General features: G+C 52.7%; 1 protein-coding gene across 4 annotated transcripts; it reads left to right on the top strand.

Annotated features, from left to right (window-relative positions):
• Positions 1-347: 347 nt before the first annotated feature.
• On the top strand, positions 348-20,844 carry PRXL2A (peroxiredoxin like 2A). 4 transcript variants are annotated; one of them, XM_060642342.3, is made up of 7 exons: positions 348-492; positions 3,034-3,139; positions 10,515-10,677; positions 12,435-12,526; positions 15,585-15,725; positions 16,371-16,535; positions 20,086-20,844. In XM_060642342.3, exons 3-7 carry the CDS (start codon positions 10,533-10,535, stop codon positions 20,197-20,199), a joined length of 657 nt encoding a protein of 218 aa, XP_060498325.3. In that variant the 5' UTR covers positions 348-492; positions 3,034-3,139; positions 10,515-10,532; the 3' UTR covers positions 20,200-20,844. The 4 variants fall into 4 exon arrangements, with proteins under 4 accessions (XP_060498325.3, XP_060498320.3, XP_060498324.3 ...); XM_060642337.3 differs by having other exon boundaries at positions 10,498-10,677; XM_060642341.3 differs by lacking the exons at positions 348-492; positions 3,034-3,139 and adding an exon at positions 5,650-5,775.
• Positions 20,845-22,052: the final 1,208 nt, after the last annotated feature.

The raw sequence follows: 22,052 nt of genomic DNA, 5'->3' as shown, positions 1-22,052 counted from the left end.
CAGTCCAGAGCCTCCCTTTGCTCCAGGCAGTGCCCCTAACGAGTAGGGCGTCAAGGGTCACCACTCGCGAAGAAATGAACTAGGCTAGAGCGGTGAGAACAAGGGACCGAGAAGGAGCGGCCTGAAAGCCGCACAGGGTCAAAGATGAGCTTCGCGCAGGAGAGGGGGGGGGTGGGGGTGGGGGGCAGCGCCAGAGCCTTAAGAGATGGGACGACAGCATTGCCGGGGCTCCGCCCACAGGGGGCGGGGCTCCGTAGGAGAGGCGGAGCCCGTGCTCCTCCCAGAGGAGCAGGGCTGGTCACGTGGGAGAGGGAGGTGGCGCAGGCGCCGAGGAGCGCAGGCGCGGGGGCCAACGCTCGGACGCCTGGGCGGGGGAGGGCTTGGCCCGCCGGCCTCCAGGCGTCGGGCCTGGGAGCAGGTGGGCGGGGGAATGTGGTGCGAGCTGCACGCGCGCACGTGACATCCGCGGGGGCAGGCCCCGCCACGGCGCAGGTGAGGAAACTGAGGCAGGGCCGGGGAAGCGAGGCTCGGTCGGCGGCGCGCGGGTGGATCAGACACCGGCTGTATTAGGCCTGCCCCTTGGGCGGCCCCAGAGTCCGCGGGAAGCTCCCGCCGAGCCGCCCGAGCGCGGCCGCACCTGCCGGGCCGAGGCAGCCCCCACCCCCACCCGCTCCCGCGACGGATGCTGTTCCCGCCCGGCCCGGTTTGCAGCGGTCAGCGGAAAAACCGCGTGTTGGAGGTCCGAAGACCCGGGGCCAGGACTGGCGCTGGTCTGACTGGCAGACTCCCCCACCCCCTTCCCAGCCCCTGGCTTGGAGTAAGGCTGATGACACCGACCCGCCTGAATTGTTGGGACAGAGACCTGAAAAAAAGGACTCTGCCCTGGCGCTCTTGCCCCGCGGGGGGCGGACCTGGGGGCTGTCCGGGGGTAGGGGGCGGAACAGCTGCAGGTGAGCGACCCCGGCTCTGCCCTTGCCTTAGGGTGTGTGCTTTCATAGGGTCGTGTGTTTTATGGGGCCACGGTTTTCTTCGGAATCTCAGAGACACCTGCTCTCTCCTTCCCCTAAAGGTTACACACTCCTGACAGAGTTGGGAAGAGTCCAAAGTGTACATTTAAGATCCCTGTGCTGAAGTCTAGGAATGAAAAGACCAACAAGGCACCGATCTGACAGTCTCGAGATTGTTGCAGGGGTGGAGAGGTGAAGGAGATGGAGAAAAGATGGTTAAGGTCCAGCCTGACAAGGGCTCTGGGGAGGGACCACCCCCCGGGAGTCCAGAAGCTGGATTGGGGTTCAGACCCAGCGGACTCTGGGCCTTTTTTCCTTATAAATGATGTTCCTGCAGCTCAATTACCTAGACTTCAGTTTTGTTTATTTTCATCTATTTTCCTTTGAGCTTGGCAGATGATTTAAAAAAAAAAAAAGAAGGGGCGCCTGGGTGGCTCAGTCGGTTAGGCATCCGGCTTCAGCTCAGGTCATGATCTCACGGTCCATGAGTTCAAGCCCCACGTCGGGCTCTGTGCTGACAGCTCAGAGCCTGGAGCCTGTTTCAGATTCTGTGTCTCCCTCTCTCTCTGCCCCTCCCCTGTTCATGCTCTGTCTCTCTGTCTCAAAAATAAATAAATGTTAAAAAAAATTAAAAAAAAAAAAAAAGAATCGCTTAGGATTTATTTTGAAAAGCATTGTCCAGGAGCCAGCTTGGATGCTAGTTTGCATGCTTCTGCCCCAGCCCAGTCCTGGAGCCCGAGAATGGGGATGTAGAGTGCAAACCCTGACTCCTTGGAACATACCCAGTCATCGGAAGCCCTCCATTTCATTCATGTACAAACAGCATTTTTGGGGCAATGGTTGACTAATCAAGAAATGAGTAAGAGTTATACATCATATGTACGTCACTCTTTGTAAGGTAGCTTACAAAGCACCATCCGGACATTTAATCTTTGGATTCTTACAACCCTGTAGAAGGTAATTCGGGAATCATTCCTGTTTTATTGTTGCGAAAACAATGCCTTGTTCAGGTTTTCCAACCTGTAGGAATTTGATTTAGATTTCAGTTCCTCTTGGTGTGGCTCTTCCCATATCCCCTGCCTGTTTAAGGGTATGCCCTTTCATTGAGATCTTATGCATTGTTCCCTAGGGGTACAGAAGACATTTCTGACGATTGTCTTATCAGCTTGTGTCCCTTAATTGGTTCTCGGAAAATTTGGTTAGGACTAGAATTCTGGGTCTTGAAACTGCAAGCTGAGTTCTTGTCTCATTGTGAAATGTTGAGCTGAGACACTCCAGGTCTCGCTCTGCTGAGGCTTGTGTGGCAATAACTGTCCAGAGGCTGAGGGACCCAGCCTCATCTCTGATTTCAGTGGCCTCTGGCACAGGACAGTAACACATGGACAGTGCCCTTTGCCTTCTCTGGTGCTGTTAGTGCAGACAGGCTGCAGGAGGGGCACAGCACTGTACAGTGGGCAGTTAGGCCAAAGGGGCCTAAGACACACCAGGTTTCCCTCCAGACCTAGAACTTTGCCCCGGAGGCAGGTCTGTACTGACACAGCTGGGGGAGCACAGCTGGAGAAGTCCTTCAGTGTTTTGTGTTCTTCAAATGATCTGCCCTCAGACCCAAGTGAATCTGAGCCTTGCAAAGAAGAGAAAGATAATACCTTAAATTCTGCAGTACTTTATTGTGTAGATGTGTGTGTGTGTGTGTGTGTGTGTGTGTATTCTTCCTGATAACTCTTTAAAAGTTCCCTTGTTTTTAGGAAAGAGATGCTGAGGGACAAGGTGACCTCTCAAAGAATGAAAACCCAGGATTTTTGTCCAAAAGCCCAGGGTCTTTTGTGGTATCGTCCTTGCCCTCCCAGCCACCCCCATATGACTTGATAGAGCTGGTGTCCCGAGCCCAGTTAGGAGGCCGTGCAAGCAAGGGGCAGAATGGCCACACATTTGGGGGCACCTCTGTAGCTTCAGTCACTGATTAGAGGATTTGTCTTTGTCTCAAAGTTTCTCAGTAACTGATTTTATCCTCTTCTTCTGCTTTCAGCATCTATTCAGAACTTCCTGACTCTGGCACCTGCGAGGACGCCTGGGCCACAGCTGGGCGGACAGTCACCCCGAGGAGCCCAGCGGGAAGTTGGAGACTGAGGCAGGTAGGAGAGAGCTCACTGTAGGTAGCTAGGTCCGTGGTCCTTGATGACAAGGGTGGGTGGGAGCGCATCCCCTACTGCTCATGGGGCCCTGCGGTACCCATGTCACCAGGCTGCTAAACTGGTATTTTCAAGCCTGTGCCTGTATCATCCAGAATTGACAGGACCTTGTTACTCTGGGGAGGAGAGGTGCACAGTGGCCACTCAGCTGAGAATGAGCCATGTGACCCTTACAGAAACATTTGGCTTTGGATTATAAGCTGCTTGCAAAGCACTGGGCCTGGGAAGGATAGGTATACTCTCTAGCCACAGATTTCCCGGGCCCTGTTCAGTTGCAATTTTGCTTTCAGCCTTCTTCAGGCCAGCAAGCAGATTCAGGAACCTTACCGCTCCCCTGCCTTCCTGAACCCTGACCCCCCTCCCCACACTCCACTGTTCCAGCTTTGCAGGGGTGTCCAATGGAGGATAAATAATCATGGATTGGGAGTTGGAAGACCCAGACCCAGCACAGCCACTGACTAGCCCTCCCCCATGTGACCTCGGACTAGCTAGCCTCTTCTCTGGGCCTTAGTTTCCTCATTTGCTCAGTGAAGGAGGGGCTGAACCATTCTGGGGAGGAAGGATTCCCTGGGCGGGGCTGGGCTGGGCAGGTGTACCCTCTCCATATAGAATATGTTGTCTCTACTTGTTTCAGGCATGAATTATCCCACCCAATGCTGATACTTTGTTTTATGAAGACTTTATCAGTTCCTGCCCAGAGGCGGCTCCTTGAACAGGCAGGAATTAGGCCTGGGGAAGCAGAGAGTGAGAATGTGCACACCCAGCAGGAGAGCGGGAGCAGCAGGTGCCTCCATGGCTTTCTGGACATCAGAGCTCTGGAGTTGCAACTGTGCGGTTACTTTAGAGTCTTCGGACATCTGAACTGGGGCAACCTCATAGATTTGCTAGTTCCTTCCTCTGTCTGTACACAGAGTCTTTATAGCTTACGTCAGATCGCCTTGCCGTTGAGCGGCAGAGCTATGACCCAACCTAAGATCACCTAAACCCCAGGCTTGAGTGTTTTATTTAAGGTCAAGCCAGCCCTGTCCAAAATTACTTTCTGGTACGGAGCTGAAATTGGGTGACTCCAAATCAGTTCCAACATGGAGTTTAATAAATAGCGTTCAGATAATTTCGTTAGACATTGAATACCTACTGATTACCAGGAATTGTGTTAAATGTCGGGGATGTGGGAGTGAATGAGACAACAGCCCTGCCCTCGGATTGCTCCAGCATATTGTGTAAACAGACATGCCAATAGCTAAAATACACTAAGTCCGTTTGCTTGTGCAGTGTGCAAAGGTCTGTATATGTCTCCACGAGCATGCATGCTATATAGTCAGAGGTGAGGGAACAGTTGATTGTTGGGGCATTCAGGAAGACGCTTTGGGACAGAGTGTTATTTGTGCTGGGCCTTTACATAGTTGGCATGGGGCAGGGGAGGGTCATTCTGGGCAAAGGAAACAACACGAGCCACAGTTTGGAGGCCTAACAAGACATGTTTTCGTTCTTGCACAGGGAGTGGTCAGCATGGTGGACCGCAGCTAAGCTGTGAAGGGTCCTGTCAGCTGTGCCGAGGAGTTGTGAGAGCCCAGAAGCAAGGCAGGGATGTGAGCGGGTCAAAGTGTTTTACAGTCACTCTGGTTGCAGCATGGAGAGGAAGCGGTAGGGGACCTAGCTCAAGCCAAGCCTGTTCTGTGCTGTGGTTACTGAGGGAGGCCAGCACAGGGTAACAGGGTCCTGAGCACAGAGAGGCTGAGGAGAGGATGAGCGTCAGACACGTTGCACAGGCCAGATTAGATGCGGGTGACAAGGGAGAATGAGTGTGGCTCTCAGCTTCTGGCTTGAGCAGTCGGCTGGGTGCCCGTCATTCACTGAGCTAGGGAACTCCAGAAGAAAAACGGACTGTAGTGGATGTCAGTTTTGGACGTGGTATAACAGAGATGACCTACGGAACCCCCAAGTGCAAACTTTAAGTCGGGAACAGCAATAGGAACTTTGAAGTCAATAACAAGGGGTGGGGGTGAAGCGCTGGGGGTAGGTGAGGTCGCCCGGGAACAGGTGGGGGTGGGAGGAGTCACCTACGCAGAGGAACAAGAAGGGAAGTCTAGGAGGCCTAGAGGACAGATAGCTAGTGAGGGGCCTCAGTGGTGCCGTCTGACCGCCTGGGTGTAGGGTGAAGAACGGGGCAAGTGGAAAAGGGGACGTCTCCCTTGGATTTCAGTTAGTGTGAGGCATGGGCCGCGTTGAGGGCTTCACCTCCTTAGTCTGCACCGGATAGCAGGGAGGGTCTGCTGGCACTTTGTAAATGTTACGGTCTGCATGACTGCAAGTGACTCAAAGTTTGTTCAGCTATTTGAAGGGCTGGGGGCCTTGGCAGCTCTCCATGATGTTTTCTGGAGATTGAGTATTAACAGCTGAAGGAGCCCCAGGGTTTCTGGGTGGCCTGGTCCTGCCTGTCGTGTGAGTGAGCGAGCTTGGGGCCATAGGCGGGACTCCAGGGCCCCGCCTCCGGCCCTCCCCTACAGCCTGATTCCCGCCTGCTCCTGCTGGGTCAGCCTCTTTGTCGGCAGGAGCCTGGAGTGTGCAAGCTGCAGATGGTGAGTGCCCCGCTCCCAGGTTTGCACTACGGAGGCTGGGGAGAAGGGGCCATGGGCAGGGAGTGGCTTGTGGAGTCCTGGGCTGCAGGGAAGAAACACTCTGGAAGCTGAAATGGGGGAGCAGGGGATAGAGTTCCGATACAGACCCAAGATATGTGCAGACTCCAAAGTGAGCTGTTTTTGATAGACCCACATGATGGCACTGGAGTGCTTTAAGGAGCCTCAGCACCCACCTTGGCAAACCACCCCCCACCTCATTTTGGAATAAGGAAAATGGGGCCGAGGGAGGGATGGCCCCAGTTTGGCCTCGGGAGCCCAGCTGGGTCTTGTCCCCTGACCGCCGTGCTCTTTCCCTCACCAGATCTGCTGCTCTGGGCTGCCACAGCTGTTGTTTGTCTGTGGGCTTATCACTCTTCACCTTCTTCTTTGGGAGAGGACTGGACGAGATAAGTCCCGCAGTGGGAGCGGAGTACTGAAGCCGGGGCAGGTTGGGGCTGGCTTCTGTAAACAACCTTGCTATTACCTCTTAGGGAAACTGACCTTTCCCTTAATGGATGGGGATAGGACGGGGAGGACAGAGAAGGGACATCTGTCATGTGGTAAATTTCCTTTAATGGTTTGGCTGTATTTGAGGACTGAAACAAAAAAGGCCATCTTTTTTAATGCTCTTTAAGACAAAGGGGATCCTGCCCCTTGACCCTCAGAAACCCACAGATGAATGTGTGGGGAGGCAGCGTACGCAGCTCGAGAGACCCAGCGGTCTGGGTCCAGGTCCCAGTACTGCTGCCTGCCGGCTCTGTGACACTGCAGAGTGTCCTGAGCTTCTCTGAATTCAGTGTTGTCAGCCATAAAACAGGGTAATGTCTGCATCATAAGACTATTGAGTGAGTGGAATTAGGCCATGAGTGTCAAGTGACACTAAATAAAGGCTGGTTTACGGGCTTTCCCATCTCTTGCACTGGCCTTAGAGGCCCATGTGAAAATGCTTTGTTCTGTTTGGAGAGTAAGGTCCCCCGCCCCCTCCCCGCTTTTTGTCGTGGGAATCGCTGTGGTTCAGGATTCCCAGTCAGTCTCGCGCAGCAGAGAGTTGGAGTGCTACCTGCTCCAAGACGTGCCGGGATGGGGATTGCTTTGTAGCTCAGGGGGCTTGGCCGAGGGGCTGGGCCTGCACATTCCCTAGGTGTTTCCAGGAGCCAATTTTCACCCCTTCCTCCAGCACAACCCCCCCTCCCCCCCCCTCGCAGAAGAGCCTGCTGCCAGAGGCCCACTGGGGGCGGATGTTCATGGAGAGGCCCGACTCCCCTCTGGAGTTACTGCTGCTCTCACATCTTAGTGCTGGAAGGCCTGAGAGTGAGGTCCATGCTCCTCAAAGGGACGGTTCTCTGCTCAGACTTCCTGGTTGGGGGCCTGAGGTGGGGGTGGGGTGGTAAACCATACTCCTGGGGGTTTTGAATCCCACATCTTGTATTCCAGCTCTTGAACTGGAGGTAGGGGGGTCGGGGGCCTTTGGTTCATGGAAGTTTGCCTTCTTGGTGTGCCTTGAGCGCTGATATCCACCACTAGCCTGCCTGGTCTCTCCCAGGCTTACTCAGCCCAGACGGGGCCCAGCCCTTCCATCCTGCCCACCCCCCCCTCCCCGAGTCCTACGCCAGCTCCAAAGCCACTTCCTTCTGGGTGCTTCTCTGGCTTCCCAGATCGGATGGAGCTGGCTTTCATTCCCCATCGCTTCATGTTCACACCTTGCCCAAACTGCCTCACCTTGCCGCTTGAATTTCTGTTATCTGTGTGCTAGGCCTGTGTGTCCTCGAGGACTGGGTATGTTTTAGTTGTGTGTCCTCCCAAATTGCCATTTATCAAACAGGTCGGTGTTGAATAAATGTTTGGAAATAGATGTTGAGTCTCATTGAGTCCTGTTCCCTTGCAGTCGCAAGCAAACAGGCTAACTGGCTGTGGGTGGGAAGATGGAGCCTGTTGGCCTCTAAGAGCAGCAGGGGTGTGTTGGGGGGAGGTAGAGCTGAATGTAAGGATCCCTGGACTTCCTGCAGTGCACTGAAGTGTTTCAAGAGTTGAAGTGAGTCCCTTGAAGGGGGGATGTAAGCTGGTGGTTGTGAACTGTTCAGAACTGGTTTCAGATCTGTGATCAGAAACCATGCCATATGCTCCTGAGTCATCCACATATGTCAGAAATCCAGGGATGTTTGGGACGCACGTCAAGGTGCCGAAATTGTTCCAGGCTCTGGGGAGTCTCCTGTTTACAGCAGGCAGGCGAGAGCTGTGGTTCCGTGAATTCCCCCAATTGTTCTGCGGATTATAATCGAGTAATGTGTAACTTTGCTTCATAAAAGAATTGGAAGCCAGCCTGTGGAAGGTTCTTTCCTGCTTGGTCCAAGAACTTGGGGTTTCCATAAGTCGCTGTCGTCATCATTCGGTTCCGTTGAGTTCATCCGAGCGCACAATTATGGAGAGCCCGCTGTGTACCAAGCAGGCACCGTGCTGGGCGTGGCATTTCAGACACAAGCTGAGGGACAGAGTCAAAGGTACATAGGTCCACATCTTGGGTGGAGCACATCGGAAGTGTCACAGAGGCGAGGTGAGGGGGACCGAGCATCTCTTGCGGGTGGCAGCCAGGGTAGGCAGAGCATCCAGGAAGCCTTCTTGAGGAGGCGTCCAAGTCCTGAGGGGCAGAACAGACGAGGGAGGACATTACAGGCAGAGGCGTGGACTTGTGCTCACCGGTGAGCCCCTCTGTCCCCCACAGTGAGCTGAGAGACCGGAGGGCGCAGCTCTCCCAAGCCGGCCTGCCCTTGTCACCGTTCTTTATTCCGTGGCATCCTGCCAACCAAGTGCAAAACCATGAATTCTTTGCTCTGAGACAGTGCTCCTCAAACTTTCGTGTGCGTGTGAACACTGCCTGGTCTGATGAAAATGTGCTTGATGACTCCTTAGTTCTGAACTAAGGGGTGAGGTCTGCATTGCAGTGTGACGCCAGTGCTGCAAGCCAGGGGGCCACAGTGAGTGGTGAAGCGGGAAGAAACTCCTCTCTCTGGGCTCCTGTCCCTCGTGAGAGAGGTGCCTCAGCAGCCCCCCTCCCCCAGCACACACACCAGCCTCCCCTTCTTTTCCCCCTTCCAAATTCCTCTTTCGGAAATGCTGTTTTCATTTGGTCATTCCTCCTCGCCACCCTCCACCCCCACCCCCTGCCTGGAAGTTCCCTTTTGTTTCTTAACTCAAATCTGAACTTTTCACATTGGCCTGACACAAGCCTGGCCTACCCTGTCTTCCCAGTCATCACCACCAAATGACTCCCAACCCCACCTCATGGCAGTGGACCCCTCAGAGCCTGCCCCTGGGCGGTGGCATGTGGATTTCTGGGACTCCGCTCAGTCCTTTGGAGAAATCTCCTCCCCAGCCAAGCACTGTAGGGGAGACGCAAGTCTTTGGTTAGGTGGGCCGCACGCACACCACCGGTCTATACCCGGTGATCTCGGCACACATCATGGGGGCACTTTGGGAGGAAGGCCCCAGTAGAAGACCCTGGGTTGGCAGGAGGACCATGGGAGCAGATGTTTTAAGCAGTTGTCAGGAGAAGGGAGGCCAGCTGGGGTACCTGCTACCCAAGGGGTGTGCTGCTTCCAGGGGCTCCCGCACAGAAGCACAGGGCTCCCCAACCGGAGGAAGCCGTAGGGAGGCACCCGGGACTGAGCTGGGAACGAGGCTGGGTTCTACGGGACCCGAGCGGAATTCCCATTTCAGTCGCAGAGCCCCGTGCCCCACGCAGACATCTTTTGGCAGCCCCCCTGAAGCAGACACCCGGCGCCATGCCCTTTCTTACACGACGCCTGCTCTCTCGGTCCACTCCCCTTCTTTCAGCAGACATCCGTGTAGCTCTGTTCACAGGGTGGAGAACGTCAGGCTGGACACTGGTGGTCAGTAGTGGCCCTCTCCGTTAAACTGTGTCGTTTCATAGCTGGTAGATATTCAGAGGATATTTACTTTGCTGCCGACTATGGTTTATGTATTCTTTTTTGATTTCTGTTTTATTTTCACCGTGAGCCTGTTTTATCTGTTTAATGGAGGAAACATAAAGCTGTTTGCCGTTGAGAGAAATGTACTGAGATCGCCTGTCTACCAGGAGTGAGGCCCTGCTGGGCACTGTCTGGCGGCTGGAGGAATAGTATGGTCTCTGTTTCTGAGGGAGTCACAAACCAAAGGGGAAGAAGGATAAGATAACAAAACAGTGTGATTGGTGTACTGAGTATCCTTTGATCAAGGAAGAGAAGGCTGCCCCTCCCCAGGGAGATAGGAGCCCAGATTCCCAGACTGTGAGGGAAAAGCAGGCACCGACACAGAGGGGAATGAGGAAGGAGGCTGCCGCCAGGGGACCCAGCACGGACACTCCACACAGTCGGGAGGCTGCAGCCTTGGGCCTGGGAGAAGGAACAGCCAGAGAGGCATCTTAGAGGGCTGTCGTATCTCTGTTCTCGTGCCTGACCCACCAGCCAGCTCCCTGCGGCAGGGACCTCCGTGTGTCCCTTGTATCCCCAAGCTCTTGCGCCAGCAGGTGCTCCGCAGCCCTGGTCTGGTCCCGACTCAGACACGGCCGCACCCCTCCCCCTGCTTCAGGCCTCCTGGTTGGCTGCCCAGGGGAGGCTTGTCCGGAAGGCAGGTTCCAGCTCTCTCTCGACGTGAGAGCAGTAACATCTCCTTCCTCTCAATCTCCAGAAATGTCTTTCCTCCAGGATCCGAGCTTCTTCACCATGGGGATGTGGTCCATTGGCGCCGGGGCCCTGGGAGCGGCTGCCTTGGCACTGTTCCTGGCCAACACGGACGTGTTTCTGCCCAAGTCCCGGAGAGCGACGCTGGAGTATCTGGAGGACATAGACCTGAAAACGCTGGAGAAGGGTGAGCCCTGACCCCACTGGCCTCAGTACTTTTCCAAGGTGCTGGGATGCCGTCTTCCTCATTTTTTTCTCATAAAAGGGCCCTGGCTCTCTCTCGCTTTTTTTTTTTTGTTTGTTTGTTTTAATTGAAAAGGCACTATAACAACATTAGGAAAAATCTAAAGCATTTTAAAGCATTTTAAAATTTACCGATAATCCCATTGCCCCCACACAGTAATCATTTTTACTTTTGCACATCCCTTCCCTGTGTACACAGTATGCCGTTGTGATCTCGTTGGACATGATATTTTACATTTTAGCTTTTTCTTATCAAGAGTGTTTCTCGCTTTCTCTTGTAGTCTCTTGGAGCTTCACAAAAAAAGGAGTTCCTGGGTCAAACACATTTGAAAAACACTGTGTATGCAGTTCCTTGTTCTGATGCTCAGCACAGGACTTGCTTATTGAAATGCGGCGTCTGGACTGTCACTGGTACGGGCACGGTCAGCCCTCACCTGCGGTGCAGACGTACATGGAGGGGTGGGAAGCACAAGGTCGCACCTTTAGAAGGGACCCACCCACCCCCTCTCCTTGGGAAGCCCACGTGGAGTGCCCGGTGGACAGCTGAGAGCCATGGCTCCTCTGCCGCCTCACCGTGTGCTCGTGGCACTGGATGGGGAGCCAGCGGGATTTCGGTGATGCCGACAGTGTGGGTGCAGTTGGCCTGAGTTTGGTGAAATTTGGGTCTCACAGAGCGGGTGGTCTCCAGGTTGGCCCTTCACAGGGAGGCCATCGTCAACCCGCTCAGCAAGTAAGGAAGCTTGTCGCGGGGAGGCAGGAGCCGTGAATGTAAGCTTACCACAGGGATCGCCTCGGAGGAGGGCTGAGAAGCCCTGCAGAGGGACACCCGTTTGCTGCGTTCAACTCGAGGCCTCCCAGTCTCACTTGACTGCAGACCCACCCGCTCCTTTTCCTCACATAGCATCCCAGAGGCACGTGGTTTCCTCTGAGGTTTCTCGGAGCCCCTGCAACAGGGGCTCCTGCTCGCTGAGCCCTCACTAACGCTGTGTCAGCAGACACCACGGTGGGCACTTTTCTACCCACCTTCTGATGCCCCTGCAGCCTCCGTGGAGCCGCTAGGTGTCCACACTTATAAAGAGACGGGGTTTCGGGAGGAGCTGGTGCGTGCCTGAGGCCACACGGCCAGATGCGGGCCCTGTCTGACCACGGACCAGCCAGAGCCGCAGAACCGTACTGCCCTGGGGCGTTTCCTCGTTGGAATCGTTCATCTTCTGCCCTGTCCTGTAAATAATACTGCAGTTAACATATTTAGGTCAAACAGTTTTTTCGTTAAAAAAAAAAAATTTTTTTTTTGTAGAAATTTCTGTTGACTTAATCCCTTTGAATACTTTTTTTTTTTTTTTAAGAGTTAGGGTTTTTTTTGATCAAAGTGCAAGATTTCTTTCAGGTTTTGGTCATGTGTCTGTCCTAAAGGATCATGACAGCGTCTACTGATACCAGCAAAGGAATTTGCCAGTTTTCCAGAAATGTTCCGGTCTGGAATGTTCAAGTGTGCAAACAGATTCTTATGAGGGAGGGCCCTTTTGGGGGTATAGTAGGACCCTTACATTGTATTAATTTTCCTCTGAAGGGTGAGCATTTCCTCCATTTCCTGTTTGGTATTTCCAAGTCATCTGCTGGGCTGGTACCATTTATGAGCTGGCCTCCGGTTGGGGCTGGGCTGGGAGGAGATGGTGCTGAAGTGCCTTTTCTTCTCCTCAGAACCAAGGACTTTCAAAGCAAAGGAGCTCTGGGAAAAGAACGGAGCGGTGATTATGGCTGTACGCAGGCCAGGCTGCTTCCTCTGTCGAGAGGTGAGTACACGGAGGCCCTGTGCAGAGAAAAGCACCCTAGCAAGCGGGACCAGCACATTCCCAGACAGGACCAAGGGCCAGTAGGCCCACTCTGACCTTCAATCAGCACTGTTATTTGCTCTAGGTATTTCTTTTGACTTATTCCCTGTTTGTGTTCATTTGAAAATTCACCATATCTTGGGGTTGGCAAACACACTTGAGTGTCTTTTGTCTCTCTCAAGCCTTTATGGACAATCTGTGTCCGGGGCCATCTTCTCATTTAATCAGGGATGGGGACCGGGTCCAGCTGTGTGTTCCCAGTGCTCAGCGCAGGACTTGCTTATTGAAATGCGGCGTCTGGACTGTCACTGGTACGGGCACAGTCAGCCTTCACCTGCAGTGGGAAGCACGAGGTCGCACCTTTAGAAGGGACCCACCCATCCCCCTCTCCTTGGGAAGCCCACGTGGAGTGCCCGGTGGACAGCTGAGAGCCATGGCTCCTCTGCCGCCTCACCATGTGCTCGTGGCACTGGATGGGGAGCCCAGCGGGATTTCGGTGATGCCGACGGTGTGGGTGCAGTTGGCCTGAGTTTGGTGAAATTTGGGTCTCACGGAGCGGGTGGTCTCCAGGTTGGCCCTTCACAGGGAGGCCATCGTCAACCCGCTCAGTAAGTGAGGAAGCTTGATGTGGGGAGGTAGGGCCCAGCTTTGTCACTTCACAGGTAGGTAAACCAAGGGCCAGAGTGCTTTGGTGACCTGTCCTGGTCACACAGTGATAGAAGACCCAGGTTCTGAGGCCGGCCCTGCCTGGGGGAGAACTGGGAATGAGACAGCATCGCTTCTCACGTGGTGGCCGTGGCCCTGTCCACATCGCCATCCTCCATCCAGTTGTTCTCCCCGAGCCTGAGGCTTTCCTTTCAGCCTCGCGATCTCTGTCCTGCTTGTGTGGCTGGGCTGACAGAGAATCTCCTCCCATTCGGGGCACTTCAGTGTGTCCTCCAGGGATCCCTGGAAAATACAGCTTGTTTCCCAGAGGAAGAAAGTGAGGGACAGAGGTTGTGACAAAGCCACGCTGCTGCGCGAGGCATGTCCATTTCCTGTTGCTGCTGTAACAAATTATCACGGACTTGGTGGCTTTAAACAACACAAATCTATTAGCTCACCGTTCTAGAGGTCAGAATTCTGAAATTGGTCTCCTTGGGCCAAAATGAAGGTGTCAGCAGGGCTGCATTCCTTCTGGAGGCTCTAGGGGAGAAGTCATTTCCTTTCCTTTTCCAGCTTCTAGTGGCCATCTACATTCCTTGGCTCCCGGCCCCTTCCTCCGTTTTATAGCCAGTGATGACTCAACCAGGCTTTCTCGCATTGCGACACCGTGGCACTGATCTCTGCTTTCCTCTAACACGTTTAAGGACTGGTTGGGGCCACCCAGAAAACACGAGATCGTCTCCTTTAAGATCAGCTGGTTAGCAACCATCTGCTGCCCTAACCCCCCTGGCCATGTCACAAAACAGATTTACAGCTTCCTGAGATTAGGATGTGGACATCCTGAGAGGGTATTATTCCTCCTACCATGGGAAGTGAAACCCAAAGTCAGGGCTTTTGGTTCAAAATCTGTGACGCCTTCAGATACCAACATGGAGACCTGTTGTGACTTGATTTCCCAAGGCAAGTTAAACCCAAAAGATGCCAAGAGCCAGTGCCCTCCCTAATTAGCACCTGCTTGCCTGTCCCCCGGTCTCCGCCTGGCAGAGCACTTTGTGGAAAACATGTGGTGGGTGGCAGCCTGGGTTCTTTTGAGTGGCCCAGAGCGGAGGTGTGGAAGGTGTGTGACTGAGTTTCCACATCCTGGCTCCATGCAGTGACACGCCGGAGTAAAGGGCCCAGGAAGAAGGAGTAAACCCTTGTGTCTCACACACAGGTGGTCTTTGACCACAGCAAACCTGTAGTCCTCTCTACTGTAGGGCAAGGTTTGCAGAAAATACTCACTGAAGCTCTTGATAAATCATGGTGAATTCTGCTTCATTAGCTATCTTTGTGTGTGTGTGTGTGTGTGTGTGTGTGTTCTAGAAAACAAAAGATTAAAGGTAGTTGCCACCATACGGCACCGCATTTGTATTGGAGGCAAGTGGGCTGCTAGTTCTTTAATTCTGACACCAAATGGGAAGGATTTGTTGTTAACAGTGAAGATTTTCCATGATGCACGTGGTTTCCTTTCTTCATCCAGCATGTAATTCGTGAGAATCAGGATGTCTGTACTTACCAGTTCAGCTGTGTTCTCCCACTATCCGCCTTCCCTGTTGGATCTTTCCACCTGGTTCCTAGTACCTTCCGCGTCTTCAGCCATGTGCTGGGCATGGAGGGCTACAAGAAACGGAAGATGTAGTTTCTAACTATGAGACACAGTGAGGAACTTGAGTGACAGTGGCCAACTTGGTATATACACAGACTCAGTTCTGAAGAAGTCCACAAGCACGAAAGATTGGGTACCCACAGAGAGCTGGGGCTCTGGTCCAGGCTCCACTAGCCAGGGAGAACTTTCAGTGCAGGGACGGCTTTCTGGGGGTGGTGATTGGAGCAGGAGAGAAAGGAAGGGTGTTGCAGTCGGGGGAGCCCGTTGAGCGACGGTACGGAGACAGCTGTTCCCCCGGACGGAGGGGAGTTTCTGTCAGGCCCCTGCGCTAGTTTGGTCTAGTGCAGGGGAGGGGCTGGGAGATGAGGTGGGGGAGAAGCATCGTTGCTGCTACAAGCGGAGGACCGTGTCTGGGTGCAATCTCTTAGCTATCGGCTGCTCCCCAGGCCATGATTAGGACGCCTGTAACAGAAGCTTTCCTCTCCTTCCCACCGTGGAGAAAACCAGAAGCCTGGGCTGAGGAGGGGACCTAACACCCTACAACGGAGGCCTCGTGCCCAGCTGGGACAGGCTTACGCTGGACTACACAGGCCGCAATTGTTTTGGGCATTGTTACTTTTGTTCTTCTGCATTCAGTGCCAGCCACGCTCTGGGCCTGTAGGGAAGTGGGTGTCAGTTGGCTGCAGAGCCACCCGAATTTGTGCCCCTGACGTTCCCTGTCTTCTGCAGGAGGCTGCGGACCTGTCCTCCCTGAAGCCCAAGTTGGACGAGCTGGGAGTCCCCCTGTACGCAGTGGTGAAGGAGCAGATCAGGACTGAAGTGAAGGACTTCCAGCCTTACTTCAAAGGAGAAATCTTCCTGGACGAAAAGGTCCGTGTGCTGTGGGTCTGTGGACACGGACTGGTGGGCCTTGTGCTCAGGTGTGGGGAGTTCATTGGCCCAGGGTATGTCTGGCCTGGAGCTGGAGGCTGGCCTCCCTTCCGGCCGCCCTGAACTCAGAGAGGCTCGCCCAGCCCTCTGGGCAGAGCATGATGGGACACTTGACGGGTGTCCTCTCGGGTGATACTTGAGCCCTTCCTGAATTGTGACCTGGGCATGGAAGCCTAGGAGATCGCCGCAGCCCTGCTGGGCTCTCGCACCGTGCAGGTGAGGGCCGGCACGAGCCCCTTAATTCACTGCAGCCGTGTTTCCCCCCCTCTGCTCTCACCCATGCAGGATGTTGGACTGTTCCCACCCTATGGACACAAGAGCCCTCCACATGTCTAGCAAGGGGTCAGAGTCAGAGCGGGCTCGAGTTTGTCGAGCGTGGGTCCACCCCACAGCTGGAAGCTGGCCCTGGCAGGGTTGTCTTTCCCTGGGCAGCCAGGCAGGAGCCACATGTGTGTTAGGGCCGGGGAGGGGATGTGAAGCAGCAGACTTTGCGCCTTTGAGAACGTCCTGTCGGGAAGCTTTTCTCCTGGGGGGCGGCAGGCATACGGGCGGCTCACAGGGGCTCTGTCTTTCTCGCTCTTGCAGAAAAAGTTCTACGGTCCCCAAAAGCGGAAGATGGTGTTCATGGGATTTGTCCGTCTGGGTGTCTGGTACAACTTCTTCCGGGCCTGGAACGGAGGCTTCTCTGGAAACCTGGAAGGCGAAGGCTTCATCCTTGGGGGAGTTTTTGTGGTGGGGCCAGGAAAGCAGGTAAATTCCTCGTGTTCACGTGTGGATCTGTGGGTGTCTGTGTCTGTGGGAACCAGACCCTGATGGGGGTGGTGACTTCCTGTACTTGGAATCTTGTGGTTTTCCGTCCAGAAAACCAGGGAGCATGGGAGGGGAAAGGGAGGGGAATTAGCATTTGTCACCCATCTGTTCTTGAGTCACCTCACCCTCGAATCTCCTCACTCATCACAGTGATTTCCTGAGATGGTCCGGAACTTTCGCAGGCAAGTAACTTGGCCTGAGAGGGGCGGGTGAGCACCCGCAGGAGCACAGCTCATCAGCACTGCCAGGGCCTGCACCCGGCTTTTCTGATGTCAAGTTCTATCGTCTGCACTTGAACAGAAGCAGAGTTTTTATTCTGTCAAGAATGTATTCGCTTGCAGTTTTCCCAGGCCATCGGGGATGGACAGTAGAGAAAAGTAAGAGAAGAGAAGGAATAGAAACCGGCCTAATTAGGGGGAGTAGCAAAATGTGGGAGGCGACAGCACTTTTCCCTGTGGGGCGCCGCCCCGGAGACGTAACAGGCTTCTCTGCAGACAGGCTGCTCTGGGCCCTGGCTCCGGGGATCCAGAGGCAGCACGGGGACCCTGTGCGCCCAGGAGGCAGGTGGTTGGGTGCTCCGCAGAGACTACGGGCAGCCTCAAGCTCTGGTGACCCCCTGTGCTGGAAGGCAGTGCCAGCAGGTGCCTGCCAGATGCAGAGCGGGGGTAAGGTGAGGTGCGTGCAGCTTCAGGGCCCTGACTGGTGGCCCGACCTCAAGTCCTGTCTCTGCCAACTTTGGGCATGACATTAACACTTGGCCTGGTCTGTAAAAAGATGGCATTGTTTGCATTGGTGAATCTCCCTACTAACAATAATTGCGTACCCTTCAGGGCACCCGGGTGGCTCATTTGGTTTAGCCTCCAGCTCTTGGTTTCAGCTCAGGTCATGATCTCACAGTTTGAGAGTTTGAGCCCCGTGCCAGGGTCTCCCCTGATGGTGTGGAGCCTGCTTGAGAGTCTCTCTCTCCCTCTTTGTCTCTTTGTGTCTCTCAAATACATAAATAAACTTAAAGAAAAATAAGAAATAATTTCTGGGCACCTGGGTGGCTCAGTCAGTCGAACTTCCGACTTTGGCTCAGGTCATGACCTCACAGTTGGTGAGTTCGAGCCCTGCATCAGGCTCTGAGCCTGGAGCCTGCTTCAGATTCTGTGTCTCCTCTCTCTGTCCCTCTCCCAGTTGCACGCGCTCCCCCCCCCCCCCCCGCAAAATAAACATTAAAAAAATGTTTTTTTAATAATTTCTTATTTTTCTCAATATGGGAGGAATAAAAGCTAGTGGGAATAGAAATCCTTCATTTTTAAGCTTTACTTCTAATCTCTTTCTTTTAAACCTTGGTAACTGCTATTGCTTGTCTGTATTAGAATCTAGCATGGGTTGATGTCTGACTTAACATGAACCTATTTGCTTCCTTTCTGGTAAATATATTAAAGTGTCTTAGTGATCATGGCTGCCAGCAAGTGCCTCCTAGTTCTGGGTCCTCGTGTACATGATCTCATATCTTCCTCACAAGCAATCTGGGATGTTAGGTATTTTTATTCCCATCTACACGTAAGGAAGTGAAATATGAATGATCTGAAATAACTCAGCCGAGAGCTACACAGCTGCTTAGTGGTACAATGGAAATGGAACTCGGGAACTCAGATACGTCCTGCTCCAGAGACCCCACTGGTCCCCTGCCCATAGCCTCTCTTCAGAGGTGGCTCCAAAGACCCCTTCCAGATGCCCTTGCACTCAGGCCACTTGCTGAGAGGCTCAGTCGCTCAGCTTCTTCCAGCTCTGGCGCTACCTTCCCTCAGCCTCCAGGGCAGGGCTTAGGTCACCTGGAAGCCTTCTCTTGCCTGTCAGTGACTCATCTGGTGCTCACAGGCTCCCCAAGCCTGGCCGGCACATTCCCTGTGTTGCTAGGTGTGTTGTTTGACTTTGTTGGTGCTTCCCAAGGCCCTGCCTTCTTCCTTCCTGGTGGAAGGTGGCCTGGGCGGGCGGAGATTCAGGACTTGCCTCCGTGTTTCTTTCTTCTTCCTTCTTTTTCTTTTTTGTTCAAGTAGGCTTCACGCCCAGCGCGGAGCCCAGTGCGGGGCTTGAACTCACGACCCTGAGATCAAGACCTGAGCTGAGATCAAGAGTCAGACACTTAACTGACTAAGCCACCCGGGCGCCCCTACCTCTGTGTTTCTTGAGGGCAGAGTTTTTGCGGTCCCACTGAGCCAGCAGCCACTCAGTGGGGATTTCCTTTGGAATAATAATCTTTAAAGCATACTTACTTTAAAGAAGTAATGTGTTTTCAACATAGCAAATTTGAAAACCCCACAGAAGGTGAGGAGAGCCATTCTGTCAGCTCAGCCACCATGCACAACCCATTAGAACAGCACAGAGCTGAGCTGAGAAGCCTTTTATTCTGTTTAGTTTAGAAAATGGTGTCTTACTAAACGAGGTACTCTTTTTTTCATTTAATGGTGTATCATGAACATTTTCCACGTCATCACATATTCTTAGTATTTGTAGTGTCTGCATATACCACTTTATTAAACATGTAAATAGAGATTCCCAATCTGTTTCCCTGTGGTCACCACAGTGTGGTGGGACTTTCTGTTTTTTTAAAAAGTCTGTACCAGGGCGCCTGAGTGGCTCAGTCGGTTGAGCGTCCGACTTCAGCCCAGGTCATGATCTCACGGTTTGTGAGTTTGAGCCTCACGTCGGGCTCTGTGCTGACAGCTCGGACCCCGGAGCCTGCTTTCAACTCTGTGTCTCCCTCTCTCTCTGTCCCTCTCCCCCTCGTGCTCTGTCTCTTTCTCTCAAAAATAAATAAACGTTAAAAAAAATACTTTAATAAAATAAAAAAGTCTGTATGAATAATGGTACAGCAAACATACTTGTTTGTTTATTTATTTATTGTTTGGGTTGAGTTCCCTGATGTCATGGGTCAAAGAACTTGTTAAGAAGGATTCCTCGATACTGATCTCAAACACGCTGTTTTATGTTTTTTACCACTTTAGGGTACCTTGGTATATCCTCTGTCTCAGAGCATTTTGCTTCACAGTATCAGGAGCGGCCTCTGGTTTCTTAGGAAAACTGAAAAGAGGGTCTGTCTCCCTTTTCAGATGCTCATTCAACCCCTGCCAAAGCCTGACCTCAGAGCTCCACCTCCACACCTTGAGGCTTTTTGTTTCTCTGGAAGCTCATCCTGTGGAAACTCTCTTTTCCCGGCATGTTTGTTTACTTCACTTCTATCTGTAGAGCCTTCCCTGGTAACCCCACTCTGTTTAATCACTCCTGACTCCCTCCTTCATTCCTGACTGTGCTGCTTGTACAGTCCAGCCGTTGTGAGGTAGCCTTCCCTGGTCTGTCTTCGCCCCCAAAATGGAACCCTTCAAGAACAGAGCCAGGCCTGATTTGGATCTCTAGTCCCTGCTGCCCAAGCTGCCGCTCATTGTCTATGTCATGAATGAGTGACTCACAGTGAGGACTGATGTTTCCTCTTGTTTCTTTTCAGGGCCTTCTTCTTGAGCACCGAGAAAAAGAATTTGGAGACAAAGTAAACCTGGTTTCTGTTCTGGAAGCTGCTAGGAAGATCCAACCACAGACTTCGGCCTCAGAGATAAAGTGATTGTATGAAATTGCCCAGCTCAGGGATAACTAGGGGCACTCACCTGTGTCATGGGATGTGTTATGGCTCTACTCATGTCCCTAGAGAGTTAGAAACCCACTCATGCCATGTTCTCAGTAGAGATCATTAATGTATTTTACTATTGTGCTCCGTTTAGGCCCAATAAGGCAAAACAGCCCCCAAACAGGATTGATAAAAATCCAAGAAACCAGTGAGAGTTACTTCAGCTGAAACCTGGAAAATATGAGGCTTACTGTTGACTGCTGCCCCTCCTTACAAATGTACCTGGCATGTGAGTGCTGTTATTTACAGTGGTTTTTATTTTCACATCTTCAAAATTCTAAGAAAAGTTGATTGACTGAAAGATTCAGGATATAAAGGCTTCGGGCTTGTGTGTTCTCCATTAATGACCTGTTATACGCCATTAAAGTAATACTCATATAAAGGAATTGAAGTGCTCTGGGTGGCTTGATAAAAGTAAATTATAAAGTGAAATCTATGTTTTTCATTGTCTTCCATTCTAACCTCAGAGGTTTGTTTTTCTAGAAGAAATGATCATCTCTGGCTCTAATAAAATTACCTATCAGAAATTGCCTGTAATACAAGTCTTTCTGATAAACCTAACAATAAAATTATTCACTGTCATGATGGTTGAATTTAAATTATTGGTGCCAAATGGAACACGGAACATGAAAAATCAGCATTCTCCATGCATATGGGGGTAAAGGTGGTCGGCGGGGAGCTCCTCTAGTTCTGGTGCTCTTAAGAGGTTTGCAGACCACCAGAGAAATTCATTCTGTCCTTTGTGTTAGTGATTTTGCTGTCCTTCGGGGAATGACTTTGGTATTTAACATTGGTAGCTGCTTTCCTACTGATAGTCTTTCAGCCTAATTTGGTGAATGAAGAGGAGAAGGGCCAGAGAGGATGAAATCTAATTTCTTTTCTTTTCTTTTATTTTCTTTTATTTTATTTTAGTTTATTTTATTTTATTTTTAATGTTTGTATTTATTTTTGAGACGGAGAGAGACAGAGCATGAACAGGGGAGGGGCAGAGAGAGAGGGAGACACAGAATCCGAAACAGGCTCCAGGCTCTGAGCTGTCAGCACAGAGCCCGGTGCGGGGCTCGAACTCATGGAGTGTGAGATCATGACCTGAGCTGAAGTTGGACACTCAACCTACTGAGCCACCCAGGCGCCCCAAAATATAATTTAATTCATTACTTTGTTACGTAAGTATGAGGTCAGCAAAAGCCCGGAGGGGGGCTCTGCCCTGGGTGGCTGCTCAAGGCACCAAGTCTGCCCTGGAGTAGGAAGGTGGGGATGGGAATCCAGAGGAGAAGGGACCAGGGAGCAGACCGGCCAGGAGGAGGGGAGTCAGTGTTTACCCAGGAGAGCAAGAACGGAGACAGGGTCAGAGATGCGGCTGGGAAGTAGGAGGGCATCAGCAGTGAGTGCAGAGTAGGTAGTGGGTTCGAGACTGAGGCCGTGCCTGGGTCCGACTTCACGCAGCAGTGGCAGCACGGTGTGCACAAGGCCTGCGAAAGGCTGGGCTCCTGCAGACTTCGAGATAACACCTTCAGTACTTGACCAGGGTCCGCATAGTGACTCAGCCCCCGGAAGCCGTGCTCCCTGGGACCCCAGCCACAGACTGTCACTCAGACGAGAATTCCCCGGTGTCTAGAAAACACAGGATTCTGACACAGTTCTCTTGCAACTAAAGAAGAGTAGAACTCGCAAGGACACGGCGGGGATGGGCACACGAGGACAAACCTTACTCCTTCACCCAACTGTTCGCTGCCAGGTGTTCCTGTACAGTGTGCTCTTCTCTCGAACTGGCGCGGCTTTATGACTGA

Source organism: Panthera onca, chromosome D2 (assembly GCF_046562875.1).
Source record: "Panthera onca isolate mPanOnc1 chromosome D2, mPanOnc1 haplotype 2, whole genome shotgun sequence".
Taxonomy (NCBI): Eukaryota; Metazoa; Chordata; class Mammalia; order Carnivora; family Felidae; genus Panthera; species Panthera onca.
Note: the sequence above shows the minus strand (reverse complement) of the source record. Positions and strands in the feature narration are given on the sequence as shown.